A 19,413-nucleotide genomic window follows, 5' to 3' on the forward strand; every position below is an offset into this window, starting at 1 on the left:
TATAGCAAGATGGCCACCATCACTCCTCTTGCACTTTGGGGCCATTATGAAGTACAGCAAGGGTTCTTTAAACACAAGCACTGTGATATCTCAACAGGTGATCCGATAACCAAGATGGCTACTGAGTGACCAAGGGACGGGTAGTGTAGGACTTGCTTGACAAAGGGAGGATTCGCATCCCAGGCAGGACAGAGCAGGATGGTGTGAGATTTCATGACACCACCCAGAACGGCACACAATTTAAAACTTATGAATGGTTTATTTCTGGAATTTTCCACTTAATGTTTTCAAACCAAAGCTGACTGTGGGTAACTGAAACTGTAGAAGGTGAAACTGTGAATACGGGGGGACTACTTTATGAAGAAGATAGGGTCATATGTTGAATACAGTTAGTATGATTCTTGAAACTTTAAGATTTAACTGAAAGATTTGTTTCTATGGAGTACCATACACAGCAATAGAAGAATAGAACTTTTTATTCGGGTACATAGGAATTTAGTAATGTAATTGCATTTTATAATCATTTATGCCTTCATATGGCTTCAGTCATTAATAATACTAATTTTCTTCTAAGTCACTAGGACTTGGTACTGTCTGAAATCGTTGTTCATATCTTAAACTGATTTAAGAAACAAAGCAATTCTGTTTGCATTCAACCAAGTAAAAGCATTTCTTGTCAATATAGTAAGTCAGATAATTTTGTTAACATGTCCAATTATTTAAATTCCTTTAAAATCTTCATTTTGAAATGACTTGCCAGATTTTAAAACCAAAGTTAATTTTTATTCTAGGTTTTTATCGTGAAAAATGGATCTATGTCCATAAAGAAAGCACAAAAGAAGTAAGTATTCTATTATAAGTAAGAGAGTATCTTGGATTGTTTCTGTTGAATATGGAGTCACATTAAATAAATGTATTAATAAAGTTGCATAAAACACATTTCTTTTGCATTATCAGGTCTGTGGTTCACATTCTGACAGATAATAGCATATGAGGAGCTTTTGAGGCAGTGTGGTTCTCCATTGTGTGTGCTTGCATGTGCATGTGGTATGGGGCTGTGTATTTGTGCACACATTGGTGTGTGTTGTGTGTATGGTGTATGTGTTGTATGTATGGTGTGTATGTATGGTTGTGCATGTATTTGTGCACACACCGGTGTGTGGGATGTATAGTGTGTGGTGGCGTGTGGTATATGTGTGCAGTGTGTGGTTCCTGCCTACCTGTACATATCTGAGTCAACAGCAGGGCTATTTAAACCAAGCATGGACTCCTGCAGTCATACGCATTTTCTCTGTGTTAGCATGAACCCCTGATGCTGATAGGAATGTGTCCTTCCTGTGGCGTATTTTGGAGGGTAGGACATCTGTGAGCCCTCTCATTCCACATAAAGAGTGGCTAACATGAAATTAGTAATTGGGTTGGGTTTGTGCAGAGCCATGTGAACTCTTTCCCTGCCTTTCTTTTACCAAGTTGAGCTAAAGCTTTTCCATGAGCCATAAGACAAACCAGAGAGCTTCAAGCTATTTCCTGTTTCTTTACTAGGATCGGGGAAGTTGAGTTCCTTTTATAGTCCTAGAAACTCTGCATTTGCTTTATTTTGTAACAATTGGGGAAAATAATTTAGGGAATTATTGTCTATCATATGTTATTTCAGGGTAAGTTAAATATTCCAGAAGTGTTTGTAGATGCTCTGAAACTAGTCCAGCTTCCAAGAAACTGAAGGATTAGACTCTGAGAAAGAAAACTTAATCTGTTTGGTTATGGTTAGTGGGTATAGAATGAATCAGATCCTTAATATACACTTGAATACACCATTAGAAGATTATTTGACAGAATCTAACCTAGTTTGTAAAAAACAAAATTTAGTGCTCATGAAAGACCATTAAATATTTCACCTGCTTTGTTGCCATACTGATTACAGAACAGAGGATCCCATCCAAGCTAGCATATGCAGGAAAGGAGGATCTTATTGTGAGGCTGTGGAGATGTTCCCTGGAATCCTAGGAACCAGGACCTAACAAGGCTGAGAGGGACCAGAACTAGGACTGGGTGCTGGTGTCCCTGCACCATGTCATGTCTCCACACCCTCACCTGGTATAGAGCAAGTGCCTGCTGCTTGTCCATGCTGGCTGGTGTCTCACCGCTTCCGAGGTTACATGCTGTGGTTCTAGGTCCAGACATGCTCTTTGTGGTCTGCTCTGTGAATCAGATTTAATTTTCTGTTGTGAGATGGGTGGTGACCTTGGAAAGTGCTTGCTGCACCATCGTGTGGAATATCAGCTGTGATGGATTTCAGATTATAATCTATATCAAAATGAGCGTTTCCTTTCCCCAGAGTTCCCAGGAAAATGTTTTCCACATAGCAGGCACTCAGTCAACATATTTGGATGTTTTAAATGAATGTATTTCGTTGAGTTGTGCACCTGTTAGGGCAATTGGGGTTGACGCACAGAAGCACATGAGCCTCTGAGTGTATCAGCTGTCAGAGACAAAGGTGCTATGACTCCAGCTGCTTTCTCTAGGACATCTCAAGTCACCTGTTTGGAATTTGAGACCAATCATCTCATGTTTTCTATTATTGTTTTCCAGCTTACTTATCTCTACAACTTTGACATGAAAATCTGTAGATTTTAAATATTTCAAATATGGAGGATGAAGATGGAGTTTAAAATGACTTCCGAAACCTAATGTGCTAATCTATACAAACCAATATAGGATAAGGGTATATCATGGAAGAAAAACATCTAAGAGAATAGCAGCAGTGTTTACAGTACTGAAAATAAATTGTTTCATTTTATTCCTTTGGTTCTTGGACCTGTGGGTCTAATCACCAGTTTTTTTGCTGTTTTGGGTTCTTGGCATCCATGCTCCCAGCCTGAAAGCTGCCCATGGTCACATCCAGCACTTGCCTTCAGCCCTCTCCATCCCAATGCTGGTTTTCAGAGGCACCTTCTTGCTACCGAAGCGCCTCTCCCAGCCCTCATCCTTGTGGTTGAGCATACTTCCAACCTGGGCAGTGCATGCCTGCTCTGGAGAGAAATCCCGTGTTATACTTCAAACTCGGGCAGTGCATGCCTCCCCTGCAGAGAAATCCTGTGTTTCAACTAGATATTTATAACACCCACATCCTTACAATGCAGCTAAGCAGATGATTTATGTATTTTTAGTTGCATAGCCTGGAATAAATCCAGTTTTTTAATGATCTTAGCTTTAACATCGTCCACACCCCAATTTGTCCCCAACAAAACAAACCAGCAAGATATTTAATAAATATTTGTCTTTGTCATGACTTCAGCAGGTTGTAAAAAATGTCAGTTAACGGTGTCTCAGGTATACATAAATAGTTTAAATTATTAGCATGCTATAATTTTACTATACTCTCATCTAAACCTAAAATCAGTCTTCAAAATAAAAACAGATTGTCCTTTGCCAAAAATTTTTTTAATTGCACAATTAATTGACATTAACTGCCAATTCTTTTTGGCTAATTGACTAATTTTAACTTCTGTGTTGCTCTTCCAGAGGCATGGCTATTGCACCTTGGGAGAAGCCTTTAATCGGTTAGACTTCTCAAGTGCAATTCAAGATATCCGAAGGTTCAATTATGTGGTCAAAGTAAGTGTTCTATTTCAAAAACTACTTTGATGACTCTTTTGAACAACTATATTTTGAAGATTGTAAGTGTACAATGTTTAAGATGCTTTTGGTAGCTTGAAGGTGTGCCTGTTTGCTGCGTATTAATCGAAAAACAGAAGGGAACAAGTTCAGGAGAAAACGGTGAGGTTGGAGGATTTTTCCAGTATTGGTGGCAGAGGCTGCAGAGCCTCAGTGGGAGCAAACATTCATCTGCCCTGTGGCTCTGTGGTTGCTGAGGATGCCACAAGGTGGTCCCTTGGGGGTTGCACCACGTACCTACATAACGTGTCAGTGATAGAACGGTCGTGGGATCTTTACCTGATGATTTCACAAATGTTTTCTGCTTCATGTTTTTCACAAAGAATGAGGCTTGTGTCACAGAGGAAGAAGTAGCTAATAGAAAACAGGAATTTCATACAAAATAGAATTCCATAAAAGCCTTATTGCATTAATGATATCCTTTTGGAAGAAATTTTTATCGTGGGCCACACTCAAAAAGAAAGGATCTTAGCCATATATTCCATTTATTGTTTGCTTTTGTCCAAAGATTAATTACTATGTGGTTTATGTACCTCATTCTATTATGGATAAAATAGAAGCTATAGTTTATGAAGCAATTAATTTTGTGTTTCTAATGGTTCTGTGAGACATTGGAAAAATGTTTCTTTTAATTGCTTTTAGGCATTTAAAAGTGCTACTGGGAGGACAAAAAATTTAGGGAGTTAAATAATTGTAAGCCTTAAATAATGTTATTTGTTATGTTTGGTTCTGAGCAGAATTTCCAGGACTGCTTATGTAACTACTACTTACAACTCCTGTAGTGCTCCATGCTTCACTGAAGCCCAGCCACCACATGCAGGCTGGACTTCCCCGGTGTTTTCTGAGTCCTCCTTTAGATATTTACACACTGGCCAGCAGGGTGTTCTCGATAGGTACCTTTCTTATAGATGATGAAACACAGATTTGACTCAGCCTTGTGGAAATTTTCAGGACTTAAGTAGCCGGGAAAAACATCAGCAGAGAGGTCTGTTTAGCAGTAACTATTTCTCCATGTAGCTCTCTGATAGTTCAGACCATAGTGAGTTGCTTTATAGTAGCAATTCTTGACCATCTGTCTACATAAAATGATTTAATTCTTGATGTGAGTGAGAGAGTAGGATGGAGCACAGGAGGAAGTCATTGGCTCCTGGTGGTTTCTGTGCTGGGTGCCCTGCTCTCTCATCTTTGGTCACTGACTCTGGAGAAGGTGCGAGTATGCTGTGCTTTGTCAGAGGGGGAATCCATAGACCAGGACCAGTATTTTATCAGTTTCAATCACTTGAACGACTGCATAGTTTTTTTTTTGTCTGTGTACCACATACTACTATAATTTTCCGGGTAGCTTTTCTTCAAATTTACTTTTTTAAACAGAAATACCTACTTTAGCCTCATCCTAAACACTAATACCTGTGAAATGGTAAATTTTCTGTCGGTCGTTTGTCTAATACATATAAAATAAATGCATAACTATAAAAATTAAAATGTGCTGTGCACTCATGTACCAACTAAACTTACCTTGCAACCCTCTTGAGAAGGGCTGTGTTTCTCCAAACCACCTCTCAGAGGTGGAGCGAGGGAACTGGTGAGCTTAGGAAGCAAAAGGGCTGCATTGTTGCATGGCTGTCCCGGCACCCTCACAGGTCTGTGCATCTCTGTTGATTGCTGCCTTCCAAGCAGGGCCTTGCTTGGCTCATCTGTGCTCCTGCTCTGTGGGAATCCACCTTCCCTCTCCTGCAGTCGCTCTGGACCTTGCACACTGTTCTTCACAAGTCCAGCAAAGTTACCTCTAAAAAGTGATTTGCTCATGCTTACCTTCTGCTAAAACAAAAACAAGAAGCAGCCTCTGTGACTGTGGTAAAGCCTGAGCCTGTGTCTTGCCTTGGATTGGGCTCCTCCATGTCCCCATCCCAATTCTTGCCCTCACTGGCCCATGCCCAGTGCCCTCTTCTGTTGGCTTTCTTTCAGTGTGTGCTATTTTTTTTTTTTTTTTACTTTATCATGTGCATTTTTCATACATAGTGCAGGTATTTGGTATTTTTTTGCTGTTTTAAATGTTTATAGCAACACTTACTACAACAACTGAGAGGATTGTCTTGCAGTTCTACTAAATAATTTGATTTTCCATAATTTAGGCTAAGTTGTCCATAATGTCACTCAGTATTATTAGAATACCTATAAATAAGAAATGTAGAAGCATTTTTTTAAATGCTTGATAAAAGGTTTCCTTTTTTTCTAATGGCATTTAGTAATATCTGCCCTTAAGAATTTGTGTGAAAAACTTAATATGTATCTTTTTTTTTTTTTAGACAGAGTCTCTCACTCTGTTGCCCAGGGTGGAGTGCAGTGGCACGATCTCTGCTCACTGCAGCCTCTGCTTCCTGGGTTCCAGTGATTCTCCTGCCTCAGCCTCCTGAGTAGCTGGGATTACAGGCATGCACCATGATGCCTGGCTAATTCTTTTTTGTATTTTTAGTAGAGATGGGGTTTCGCCATTTTGGCCAGGCTGGTCTTGAACTCCTGACCTCAAGTGATCCACCTGCCTCGGCCTCCCAAAATGCTGAGATTAAAGGTGTGAGCCACCATGCCCAGCCTGTATCTTTCAACTAACATTTTATGTAAAATCATTTTTTCCATCTAAACAGCAATTTTAAACCGAGACTAATCAATAATTACTACATAGTCTTAGGATAAAAGTTAGTAATAGAATTTAGTGTTCAATTACAGATTGTTCCAGTTGTCAAAATAAAGATAAGTAGTTTGGAATGGAAGTTTCGTTTTTACTCTAATCTTTGAAGTTGAGTTTGAGCCAGATGTCTTGTTGGAGGCATAAAATGGCCCCACCTTTTGTTCACTTTCCAGGGTCAGATGCTCTTCACTCAAGGCGGGAGGAGCCCATCAGTGCTGGCATCGCTGAGCACCTCCTGTGTGCAGATCAACGTACCTTGTCTTTTCTAACTAGTGCTTTCAAGAAACTTTGAAATCCAGTTCTAGTCACACTCCCACCATGAAATCTTGTTTGCCAGTGATCGCAGGGTTGTGGCAATACCAACTCAAGCCTACCTGGCTGAGACCTTGGCCTCACCGCCCCCATCATGTCAGCAACATTCCCTGGCCCTCAGGTGTGCCATTGGCCACATGTTTAAGCTGTCTGCGTCCCCATCCCAGTTGAGCCCCAGGAGCAGGGGCTTGGTTTGTTCACTGCTGTTCACCCACTGCTGAAAATAACACCCCCTTTGTCAAAGTGGAGTAAGTGTGTCCCAACTGCAGTGAGGAGCTGCACTTCCATGAACTTGGAGGTGCCCAGCAAACCTAGGACGGCTGTAAACACAGAGAGGGAGACCAGTACCCAAAAGCTGTCTGGAGGAAGTAGAACTGGGTCCTGAGCCTATAGGTTAATGTGACTGTGGTTTTTACACATTTGTTATCATTCCCTTGGAGTCCTGGGCTTGCTTATAGCACTGAGAAGAACAGCCTGCCCCCTCGCCCGTCTGGCAGCCAGGAGGTGGCTTCTGACAGCCAGGCGCGAACAGCCCCAGGCTTGGGAGGTGCATGCAGGGCAGTGCACAGCGTGAAAGCTTCCTGAAAGCTGCACGGTGTGCAACTGAAATTTATAAAAATGTTGAAAGTACACACATCTGTAGGAAAAAAGTTTTCAGAATCGTAAAGTTTATATATCTAATTTTAGTTATTTGGTAAATTAACTTATCTGAAGTACTTCATTCTCTGCCTATGGTGGACCAATTAGATAGTACGTCCAGTGTCACACACTTTCAGGGGTAGTGTATTTTTAGTTTAGTTTCTTGCCATCATTTATTTTTATGTTTTCATTTGCTTTAGATGTAGGCGAAGAGTCGGTCTCTCTTGTCTTTATTCAAAAGTTTCTGTGTCCCTGGGCATTGCTCTGCCCCTGCAAGACTCCCCAGTCCTGTTTCCTTTAGCCCACCAGCTCCTCATGTCTGGAGATGGACTCCTGCTTCGCAGTATCCCAGGGATCTCTTAAATGTGGAAAGGTGGCCAGGTGCCGTGACTCATGCCTGCAATCCCAGCACTTTGGGAGGCCGAGGTAGGAGGATAACTTGAGCCCAGGAGTTTGAGGCCAGCCTCGGCAACATAGGGAGACCCTGCTAATAAGCAAATAAGGAAAGACATCTCAGGCTAGAATCTCGGGCTATATGAAGATTTTTTTTCAATTTTTTTCGTAATTTCTCTAATGACTACTCCATAGTAGCAACTTAATAGCAGCAGCCTCACAGCAGCGCATGGGAAAGATGCTTAGTGAGTGACCCTGAGCCCTCCCAGGTGTGGACTCGAGGGTGAGGCAGGGAGGGAGAGAGGCTCTGCAGCCACACGGCCGCTGTTGGAATTCTGTCTCTTTCTTATTTATTTACTCAGGGATCTCAAGCATATGACTTCATCATCTCATCCATAGTATCTGGTAGATTTTAGCATCTACCTCAGAGCACTGTTATAAAAATTAGATTAGTTCCATCATAGGAAGCTCTTGGAACAGTCTGTACTCTGTGTTAGCCACTATTTTGATTTTCTTTTGAGGAGGATTTAGGCAGAGAGATGACAGCTGCATGGAGATCCATTTATGACCCAAGAGGTAAAGACGAGAAAATGGGGCCCAGAGAGATGGGCTGAAGGTCACAATGGAATCAAGGACAGAGACCAAAAATGTAGCTGTCCTGACAGCCGTGAAGAGCTTTTTCATTAAGACTTTATTTCCTGAGTCTATAAACTTTGATTTTCCTCTGATGTAAATTAATTGACTTCTTAAATGCGTCATATGACTTTTTTTAAAATTTTTTAAATTATACTTCAAGTTCTGGGGTACATGTGCACAATGTGCAGTTTTGTTACGTAGGTATACACATGCCATGGTGGTTTGCTGCACCCATCAACCCGTCATCTACATTAGGTATTTCTCCTAATGCTATCCCTCCCCTAGCCTCCCACCCTGTGATAGGCCCTGGTGTGTGATGTTCCCCTCCCTGTGCCCATGTGTTCTCATTGTTCAGCTCCCACTTATGAATAAGAACATGTGGTGTTTGGTTTTCTGTTCTTGTGTTAGTTTGCTGAGAATAATGGTTTCCAGCTTCATCCATGTCCTTGCAAAGGACATGAACTCATCCTTTTTTATGACTGCATAGTATTCCATGGTGTAAATGTGCTGCATTTTCTTTATCCAGTCTATCACTGATGGGCATTTGGGTTGGTTCCAAGTCTTTGCTATTGTGAACAGTGCCTCAATAAACATATGTGTGCGTGTGTCTTTATGGTGGAATGATTTATAATCTTCTCATCATGCTACCTGACTTCAGACTATATTACAAGGCTACAGTAACCAAAACAGCATGATACTGGTACCAAAACAGATATATAGACCAATGGAACAGAACGGAGGCCTCAGAAACAGCGCCACACGTCTACAACCATCTGATCTTTCACAAACCAGACAAAAACAAGCAATGGGGAAAGGATTCCCTATTTAATAAATGGTGTTGGGAAAACTGGCTAGCCATATGCAGAAAACTGAAACTGGACCGCTTCCTTACACCTTATACAAAAATTAACTCAAGATGGATTAAAGACTTAAACATAAGACCTAAAACCATAAAAACCCTGCAAGAAAACCTAGGCAATACCATTCAGGACATAGGCATGGGCAAAGACTTCATGACTAAAACACCAAAAGCAATGGCAACAAAAGCCGAAATTGACAAATGGGATCTAATTAAACTAAAGAGCTTTTGCATAGCAAAAGAAACTGTCATCAGAGCAAAGAGGCAACCTACAGAATGGGAGAAAATTTTTGCAATCTATCCATCTGACAAAGGGCTAATATCCAGAATCTACAAAGAACTTAAACAAATTTACAAGAAAAAAACAACCCCATCAAAAAGTGGGTAAAGGATATGAACAGACACTTCTCAAAAGAAGAAATTTATGCAGCCAACAAACATATGAAAAAAGTTCATCTCTGGTCATTAGAGAAGTGCAAATCAAAACTACAATGAGATACCATCTCACACCAGTTAGAATGGCGATCATCAAAAAGTCAGGAAACAACAGGTGCTGGAGAGGATGTGGAGAAATAGGAAAGCCTTTACACTGTTGGTGGGAGTGTAAGTTCAGCCATTATGGAAGACAGTGTGGTGATTCCTCAAGGATCTAGAACCAGAAATACTATTTGACCCAGCAATCCCATATGACATTATAAAATAATGACCTGGCAAATTAGATGGAACTGTTGAAAAGGGCTGTTTTTAAAATTTCAAATCATATTGCTAATCAGGCTTTTGTTTGCTCTGGTGAGTGTTGTTTTAAGCAACACAATCCAGTGCTAATTTACTGTTGTATAGTAATTTATTCAGTAGGCCCTGCTATATCCCAAGCACCGGGCAAGTAGTAGGCACTTGTTATTCCTAAAATGAATGAGTGACTGAGCATACAAACCAACTATTGTATACATAAATATTTTCTAAGTTACTACAATTATTTTTTTTAATCACAGTAAAACTCCTCCATAAATTCTACTTGAAGTAGGAACTATTAAGATACTCTAAGATAATTACATTTTTGCTGATAGTTGTACTGCACCTACAGGTTACTTTTTTCTTCAAGCAAACTGCATAGTTAGAAGCAGAGGAAGTTATTTCCACTTTATTTTTTTATTTTATATTTTTCTGAGACAGAGTCGCTTTGTCGCCCAGGCTGGAGTGCAGTGGCGTAATCTTGGCTTACTGCAACCTCCGCCCCCCCGGGTTCAAGCGATTCTTCTGCCTCAGCTTCCCGAGTAGCTGGGATTTCAGGCACCTGCCACCACGCCCGGCTAATTTTTGTATTTTTAGTAGAGAGGGGGTTTTGCCATATGGGTCAGGCTGGTCTGGAACTCCTGACCTCAGGTGATCTGGCAGCCTCGGCCTCCCAAAGTGCTGGGATTACAGGCATTAGCCACCGTGCCCGGCCTATTTCCACTTTATAAAAAGATTCTACACAAAGATATCCTCTAATTTCCTAAGTTAGCAGGACTTTTCTTATACAGAAAAAGATATATTTACATATATATTTTTCAATTTTCCTAATTGTTGATTCAAGAATTGGTTGTAGGCTATTTAATTCCAGGCATTTCCTATAATTACCCCCTTAAAAATGCCGGATTAAAGTGTATTAGCAAAGTATGTTAACGCTCCTGAGAACAGATTTGTTAAAGAAGGTCCAAGAAATGACAGTGTTGTCACCACTCAGAAATGGCCATTTCCATTGAAGGGAGTGCTCCTCAGCTCCCGTGAGAGTCTGACCTCAGTTGAATTAAATTTGACCTTGTAGCTCTGATGTTTTTAAGAAAAATTGAACATAAATTGCTGACGACGGTGGATAGGTGGTGTCAGGGCAGTTTGAGCACACTGGGTATATAAGGCTCCTCATTATATGGCATGCCAAAAAAAGTTTGTCCTCCAGGCAAATATCCAAATTATATTGGAAGTTTGAAATGCCGGTATTGATAATAGTCTGCAAATATCCACTACCATCTTCATTTTTCTTTAATTCTCACCATATTTATCCTATCAACAAGATAATTTGTGGAGTATGACTAAACGCAGCAACTAAGAATGCTTTTACCAAAATAAAATTATGAGTTGTGTAACAGTTCAGTTTCAGATAAAAAAGCAGACTTTCTTTCTGCCAGTGCTAGAAGTCAGTGAACATTTGACAGAGAGTCAAAATGGTTCCCAAGAAAAGCAGAGAAAAGGGACAACCCCAAAAATAGAATCACTTCTCACAGAACACTGCTTGAGCAACTTGTGAGTTGTAGGAGGAGCACTGGTTCCTAAGCCTGAAGTGGAGGACATGTTTTAATCCAGCCTGCATGAGGCTGTAGTGTGGTGGGGTGCTTCCTTACCTCGGGGCAGGGGTGGGTGGGCAGTCCACACATTGCTAAAGGACCTGAGGAAAGTGGCTGGAGCTTCCAGAAAATTGATGAAAACTACAAAGTCTGCTTGGTTCTGCTTTGGCTTGCTAGATTTTTTTTTTTTTTTTTTTGTAAAAGACAATAAACGAGAAGTCTTTTTAAAATTAGATAATCAAAGTTGAGATCACTGAGGGCTGTGTCCAGCACACACACTAGCTGGGAAGCAGCAGAACAGGAAGGCACAAGCATGGATTGTGGGATCCCCCTGCTCTCCAGGTCTGGCCCCTCCCTCCTCAGTGGTGTGGCCTTGGGGCCAGCTTCTTCATCTCTCCCTGCCTCAGTTTTCTCATCTCTAGAGCAGGGATAATAGTAAGACCTACCTCACAGGGGCATTACAGCATTAAAAGGGCATCAGGTACTTCAGATGGTGCCTTTATAATAATCACTCAGTAAATGCTTACAGTTCATTATAAATCTAAAGGAACCCAGAGGCGAAGATTGAGCAAAGTTGATTTGGTCTGCCCAGTGAAGAATACTTTCTGTATTTTGTAGTAAGGCTGACTTTAAAAATAGAGGTAGAAGATGTTGTTGTTTCTCTTTCTCTGCCCTTCCCTATGGACGTGAGGCCCTTCAGGAGCACAGGCACACATGCAGTGCCAATTTGCTCCCGGATCCAAGGGTGTTCAGGAGTGGACCTCGAATTTCAAATAGCTGTGATTTTATTTAACTTTATTGAATTCTAGTTTTATTATATTATCACCAGAGAGTTTGGCCTTTAAGATCTCTAATTCTTTGAAATGATTAAGTTTTCCTTTGTGGCCTTCTTTATAATTGATTTTTATAAATATTCTATTGATGTGTGAAAAAAATACAGATTCTCTATTTGAAGGATGTACTTTCTTTCTGTTTATCTAATTCTTCCACATCTTTACTTGTTTAGAATTGTCGGATTTGAGGAGATATGCAGTCATGCACTGCATAATGATGTTTTGGTCAATGACCGACCGTGTGTAGTGTAGTGGCCACATAAGATTATTTCCTATTTTTACTGTACCTTTCCTATGTTTAGATATATTTAGATACACAGATACTTGCCATTATGTTACAGTTGCTGTTCAGTGCATTAACATGTTGTATAGGTCTATAGCCTAGCTGTGTAGCGGCTGTGTAATACACTCTGTGATGTTCACACATTGAGGAAATTACCTAGCAATGCATTTCTTGGATCAGATTGTATCCCCCTTGTTAAGCGACCCATGACTGTATAAAAAGCTTCCTACAATATTTGTGTTTTTAACAAATATTCGTTAAATTCCCAACAGACTTTGCTTTATGGCTAATTAGAAGCGTATGAATGATTATGGTTTCTTTGTTAATTGTCTTTTGCCCTGTCATCTTAATTACCAGTTTAACCTGAAATGTAATCTCGTCAACTGTGAACACGGCCCTTCTCACCTCTATGCTTATATATGCCTGGTGGTGTCCATTCTGTAGTCCTCTGTGGGTAACTAGTCTAAACTGACCGTGCTAAGCTAATCCTGTGCCTTCTGCTGATGATTTCAGTCTTTTTAAAAGGAATTTTAAAACATGATATTAAAGAAATGTAGAAAACTTATTTCGATGATAGGAGGGGAGGTAGTTGGGAAGGCTTATCTCCCAGGGAACACATATTCTCTGTTCTGGTATTTCTTCCCCTAGTGGAGCAGCAGTTCCAAACCCAAATGTTGTCTCAGGGGTCCTTTTCACTTTTTAAAATTACTGAGGACCCCAAAGAGATTTTGGTCATGTGAGTTATATCTATTAATGTTTGCCACATTCAAAATTAAAACAATTTTAAAAATATTTCTCCATTTATTTAAAAGTAAGGACTGGGCTGGGTGCAGTGGCTCACACCTATAATCCCAGCACTTTGGGAGGTCGAGGTGGGTGGATCACCTGAGATCAGGAGTTTGAGACCAGCCTGGCCAACATGATGAAACCTGTCTCTACTAAAAATACAGAACTTAGCCAGGCATACAGAAAATTAGCCGGGCGTGGTGGCATGCACCTGTAATGCCAGCTACTCGGGAAGCTGAGGCTGGAGAATCGCTTGAACCCAGGAAGCAGAGGTTGCAGTGAGCCGAGATCGCACCATTGCACTCCAGCCTGGGAGACAAGAGTGAAACTCCGTCTCACAAAACAAAACAAAAAAAGAGTAAGGACTGTATGTCTCACACCTTGGCACACCCTCCTGGTGTCTGGTGTGATGGAGGGGATTGTTCCTCATCTCTGCTCCTGAGTTCAGTCTTCCATAATGTAGCATGTTGGGGCCTCTGGAGCACTTCACTGCACACGAATGAATGTGAGGGTGGAAAAGGAAAATCATATCCTAGTGAAACTGTGGAAATAGTTTAGACCTCGGGCTCCCCTAACAGGCCCTTAGACGATGCTTTGGGAACCATGGTGGTAGAACTCTCTCTTCCAGACTCACTCTGCCCTGACCCCTCTTATTGGTGAGAAACAGGCATGTGTAACTCTTCTTTTTCCTTTGAGGAATAAAAGATATTTGTACATTTTGGTCTGTTTCTTTCATGTCTTCAGCATTGTAGGGCAAGAAGCCTATCTGGGGAGGCTTTGGTTATTAAGCAATGCTTACGGCTGGCTGGCCTCATCTCAGTCTAGGATTCAGATTAGGAAATCCATTGTTGAGTGAATCTGAATCGCATCCGCCAGTCCAGCTATTGTTAGCGATAATGCTGATAACCTCAATTGGCCTGAATCCTTTGTCTCTAAATTGATTCTAAAGTGAGGCAGGGAAAAGGGGTGCTATTCAACATTAAAACAAGGAAGAAATTTAATAACAATATTCAGTTAATTTGAAAAGATGAAGGAACAGGATTGAAATTTTAACAATGGTCTTCTCAGCTTTGCTTGGCCTAACCTGATCTTATCTCTGTCCAGTGCCCTCAACTGGTGTGTTTTAGTGTAAGATATTTTTATGTAAATATGTTAGAAATCACAGAATGTTTTTTCCCCCAAAGATTATCATGTGTAATTGTCACATTTATAATGTTATTTGTGGCTCAGTATATGACTTAGTGATTTCTCATTCTGGAAATCAAGAAAGGCTGGAAGGAGAATTGGAAGGAAGGGATGAAAAACTCCATTTTCAGAGAAATAAGAGGCAGATGCAGTTCACAGACTCTAAAATGTGCATGAGGCTTACCAAAAGCAGCTAAGCTTGGGCAGCGATAGCATAGGCGGAACTGAGCAGAAGGGCTCAGGCTAACAAAAGCACTCGTCAGGGCCAGGTATAGAGGTCGGGCCCCACACAGCCTGTGCACTGAGAGGCTGAGTCGCAGATGTTCAACTCCAGCTTGCAGAGTGCAGAAGTTCCAGGGAGGACCACTGACAGCAAAGGGCTTTCTGGATCCAGTTTTACTCAGAGACATGGGCTGTGGGGTCTCCCAGGGATTCACATACATGCAGGTAGCGGCTGGGGGAGAGAGTGCTGGAACTGGGAAGGCTGAAAGCTACCCTTCCCCCCACCCTGAGGGCATCTGCAAAACAGGTGCCCTAGAAAGTCCCACCTCACTCTGAAATGCCTGTTACAGAAGGTGACCGTCACTGCATGAATATTCTCTAAGGAAATTGTGGGAAATGTGTCTGTGAAGCAGGATGGAATCATGACCAGACAGTTCATCATAAATGAAAAAAACAAACTCATGAAGCAGTTCTGTGGCAGAAGATCCCAGTGCAGGAATGCCACAAAACAGAAAAGAGATTTTAATGAGGTTGAGTATCCCTTATCCCAAATGCTTAGAACTGGAAGTGTTTCAGATTTTGGATTTTTTCAGATTTTGGAATATTTACATATACATAATGAGATAACTTGGGGCTGGGATACAAGCCTAAACATGAAATTCATGTATGTTTCACATACACCTTATACATATAACCTGAAGGTAATTTTATACAGTATTTTTAATAATTTTGTGCAACCCATCACATGAGGTCAAGTATGGAATTTTCCACTTGTGGCATCATGTCCATGCTCAAAAAGTTCCAGAGTTTGGAGGATTCTGGATTTTGGAATTAGGGATGCTCAACCTGTACAACCAAGTGAGACAGCAGGAGACAAAGTCAACTTGGCAGAAGAAAGGATGGCAGCAGCTGGGAGAACCACCACAGAGGTGAAGGTGGATTGGAAGGGCCCAGGAGAAAACAGATGTTTTGGGAAACACAAAAAAGGTGATGGAAATAATACGAATGAGAAAATTAATAAGAACGAAACCATAGTCATGAGTTTAAAAGGAACAAGAAAGAAAATTACAGCTGAAGAGAACAGGGAGGGGGGTTCCAGCATATTTATCATTAGAATCTTCAAACAGGAAAACAAAACAAAAGGACAGAACAAATATTTAAAGATAATGTTCAGGAAAATTCTGCTCAGGTAAAAATAGATGGAAGTGTACATTGTGAGAAGGCAAATTTTATGCTGGGGAAGGTTGACTGAGAACAGGTTATGAGTGTGCCATATCCTACAGGAATTATTAAACTCTGAAGATGAAGCAAGAACCTCCCAATGGGTAAACAAACATGTCATCTCTTACCGAGGGAAAAGATCAGGGTGGCTTCAAATTTCTCCAACTTCTTCAGATAGTGGAGTAATCCTTACTTATGGGATCCTCCAGGAAGAAAGGATGGCCCATGAATTTTATGTCCAGTCAAACCGTCTTTTGTATCCAGTCTGCAGACAAACAGTATTGATCATGTGAGAACTCAGGGAATACTTACTGTTCTCATGAGCAGTTTTGGCTGGAGAAACAGTGTCCATCGGACTGGGTGTCAGTGAGTCTCTGCAGCATCAGCTGTGTGGCTGAGGGTGACGGAGCAGACTGTGAGTGGAGGGCAGAGGAGAAAAGGTCGGTGGTTAGAGGTTTGTTGACTGTCTCACCTGTAATCACAGGGAGGCACTAAGATGTTATTCACTAAAATCAAGTTGTAGAGGAGAGGGATGGAAGGAAGAAGGAGCAAGATGAATGGCAGTTTTATCACAATGTGGAACAGGAAACTAACAATGCTAAGATGTGTTGTATGAGGATTCCGAAGGAGAGGGAATTACATGGAGTTAAAATTCCAAAAGTAAACCCTAGGACAAATAGTGCAAACATTTCTAAATTTCAGAAGAACTACAGGGAGAACGAAAACTTTTTCAAAAAGCTACAAAAACATGTCATGAAATTAAGACCAAACATGTTGTATCTATACATGTAAACACATAACCTTATACACATAACCTGAAGGCTGGTAAAAGTAAAAGATTTCAGATTGGATCAAAAAGTGAAACCCAACTCCAAGTTGTATGTAAGAAGCACACCTAAAACAGTGATTTACAAAAGTTGAAAATAAAAGAATGAAAAGATATACTAGGCAAAAGTAAAAAATAAAGTGGGACAAAAAGCATTAAAGGAAAGCAGCAGCCCACTTTTTCCTGCCATGATGCATATCAGAGTAGGGGCAACTGGAAAAGCAGGGCATCCCTGGAGGGGCAGGTGGAGCAGCGGCGAGGGCCTCGGGCATCATTCCCGCAGGAGACCTCTACTTCACGGGTTCTGTCACAGGGATTTGTTACTGTGGCTTCCCAGAATACAAATTCTACAATTTTTTATTTTAATGCGATTTATTTGCTATTTAATAATGAGTTTTTAAATACAAAATGCTATTTAGTAATGAGTTTTGGTGTTGTTTTTCCTTTTTAATTTCTACATGGAAGGGCTATTTGATTTTCTGATTGTTCAGCAAACAACTGCGAGTATGGGCTTAGGTTGTGAGAATATTTGTTAGTGCCCAGCCATTCATTCTAGCCTCTTTCTGGTGTGCCCTTTTGCTACAGAGGCTGGAAAGCTAAAAGCTCCATTTCAGACTCTTGCAGCCTGGGCTCTGGGAGGAGATATGCTTCCACTAACTAAATGAATGCCTGCAAGACTAGAAGACAGAGCTGCAGGCTGCGGCTGCCTCAGGTCCCTTGTATGAAGGTCTCTTCAGGTTTGCATGAGTAGTGACTGTTTCCTATACTCGGACTCTGACTGATACAGTGACTTAATTTAGGATGGCATGTTAGAAATCTTCATGCATGTGTGTTATGTCGCTGTGGTTTGTAATTCCATATTAAATAGATTTATATATCGCTCAGCTTTTTTTCGTCTTTCCTTTAAGCTGTTGCAGCTAATTGCAAAATCCCAGTTAACTTCATTGAGTGGTGTGGCACAAAAGAATTACTTCAACATTTTGGATAAAATCGTTCAAAAGGGTAAGATGATCACTGTATTTTTAATACTCTAAATCTTAATTAGAAATTTGGTGCAAGGAGATGGGATTTTTCTTCTATGTTTACCCAGTACACATGCTGTCAAAAACAATTGTGTAAATAATGTGATAACATCAGAAATACAAGTCATCCCTCCAGTTCCCAGTGTTCTGTTACTGCTGTTTACGTTTTTAAAGTTGCTTTTGCATACAAAGGGATATATTAGGAAAAATAACTAATCCCAGAACTTAAAGAAGCTATTTTACCTTTTCATGGTTAGCTAGTCACAGTTCGTTTTAGATGTGTGCTTCCAAAATTAGCAGGATTGTGACTTACTCACTTAGGCATCAGGTAAGCCAATAATTTTCTTTCTAATTTAATGAGCTTGCCTTGATAAGTTACTGGCTGTTAGTAAATGGAACTTTAAATTTCACACCATGACTTTATACATACATAGGAATATATGACTCTATATTTAAGCCATTTTAAAGTAGCCTCTTTATGATAAGTACAAAAGAAAGTATAAACTGACCATTTTAAAGGCAAAATTGTAGACCCAACTGAAAATTTATCAGATAAAATTTTAAAGTTTTAAAAAATCTCATATTTGTGATATCTCAAAAATGACGTCACTTTTGGGTTGTAGTGAAATTACATGTTTTTATTGTGGTAAAATACACATAACATAAAATTTACCATTTTAGCAGTTTTTAAGCATACAGTTCAGCGGCATTAAGTATGTGTATATTATTGTGCACCCATCACCACCATTCATCTCCAGAACCTCTTCATTGTCCCAAACTGAAACTCTTACCACCTTAAACACTGAGTCCCCATTCCTCCTCCCCATCAGCCCCTGATAATTATCATTCTACTTTCTGTCTCTATGAGTTTGACTACTCTGGGTGCCTCATGTAAGTGGAGATATATATTTGTCCTTTTGTAACTAGCTTATTTCACTTTGCATAATGTCTTCAGGGTTCATCCATGCTGAATATGTGTCAGAATTTCCCTCCTTTTTAAGGCTGAGTAATATTCTATTGCATGTATAGATCACACGTTGTTTGTTCATCTATCAGTGGACATTTGGGTTGTGAAACTAGATCTTTTTTTAAAGTGTTGCTTAACTGTATCAATCCATAGTTTTATTTTTCTTTATTCCAGTTCTTGATGACCACCACAATCCTCGCTTAATCAAAGATCTTCTGCAAGACCTAAGCTCTACCCTCTGCATTCTTATTAGAGGAGTAGGGAAGTCTGTATTAGTGGGAAACATCAATATTTGGATTTGCCGATTAGAAACTATTCTCGCCTGGCAGCAACAGCTACAGGATCTTCAGATGACTAAGGTATAAATATCTCAGCATAAGAGTTATTACACTCTGTTTTTATATTACAAAAGTTGTTATCTTTTCTAAGCATACATGAAAGACTGCTATAGCTTTTTGAAAGATTTTCTAATGCTTTCATAAGTATTCATTAAATTGTTTTAAAATAGAAAAGGACCAAAGACCCCAATGGCTTATACTTGCTA

At 40.3% G+C, this 19,413-nt stretch overlaps 1 protein-coding gene across 7 annotated transcripts in view; it reads left to right on the forward strand.

The window, feature by feature from the left end:
* The window catches only part of FBXO25 (F-box protein 25), a 64,097-nt gene that overhangs the window by 26,693 nt on the left and 17,991 nt on the right, over positions 1-19,413 (forward strand). For 6 of the 7 annotated variants that reach the window (XM_054498010.2, XM_054498003.2, XM_054498013.2 and 3 more), the window contains 4 exons: positions 792-841; positions 3,523-3,615; positions 17,789-17,882; positions 19,044-19,228. In XM_054498010.2, the coding sequence (XP_054353985.1) occupies positions 792-841; positions 3,523-3,615; positions 17,789-17,882; positions 19,044-19,228 (422 nt within the window). The remainder of the gene's footprint in view (positions 1-791; positions 842-3,522; positions 3,616-17,788; positions 17,883-19,043; positions 19,229-19,413) is intronic. The other variant, XM_054498016.2, reaches the window with a different exon arrangement.

The sequence above is a fragment of the Pongo pygmaeus genome, chromosome 7 (genome assembly GCF_028885625.2).
Source record: "Pongo pygmaeus isolate AG05252 chromosome 7, NHGRI_mPonPyg2-v2.0_pri, whole genome shotgun sequence".
NCBI classification, from domain to species: domain Eukaryota; kingdom Metazoa; phylum Chordata; class Mammalia; order Primates; family Hominidae; genus Pongo; species Pongo pygmaeus.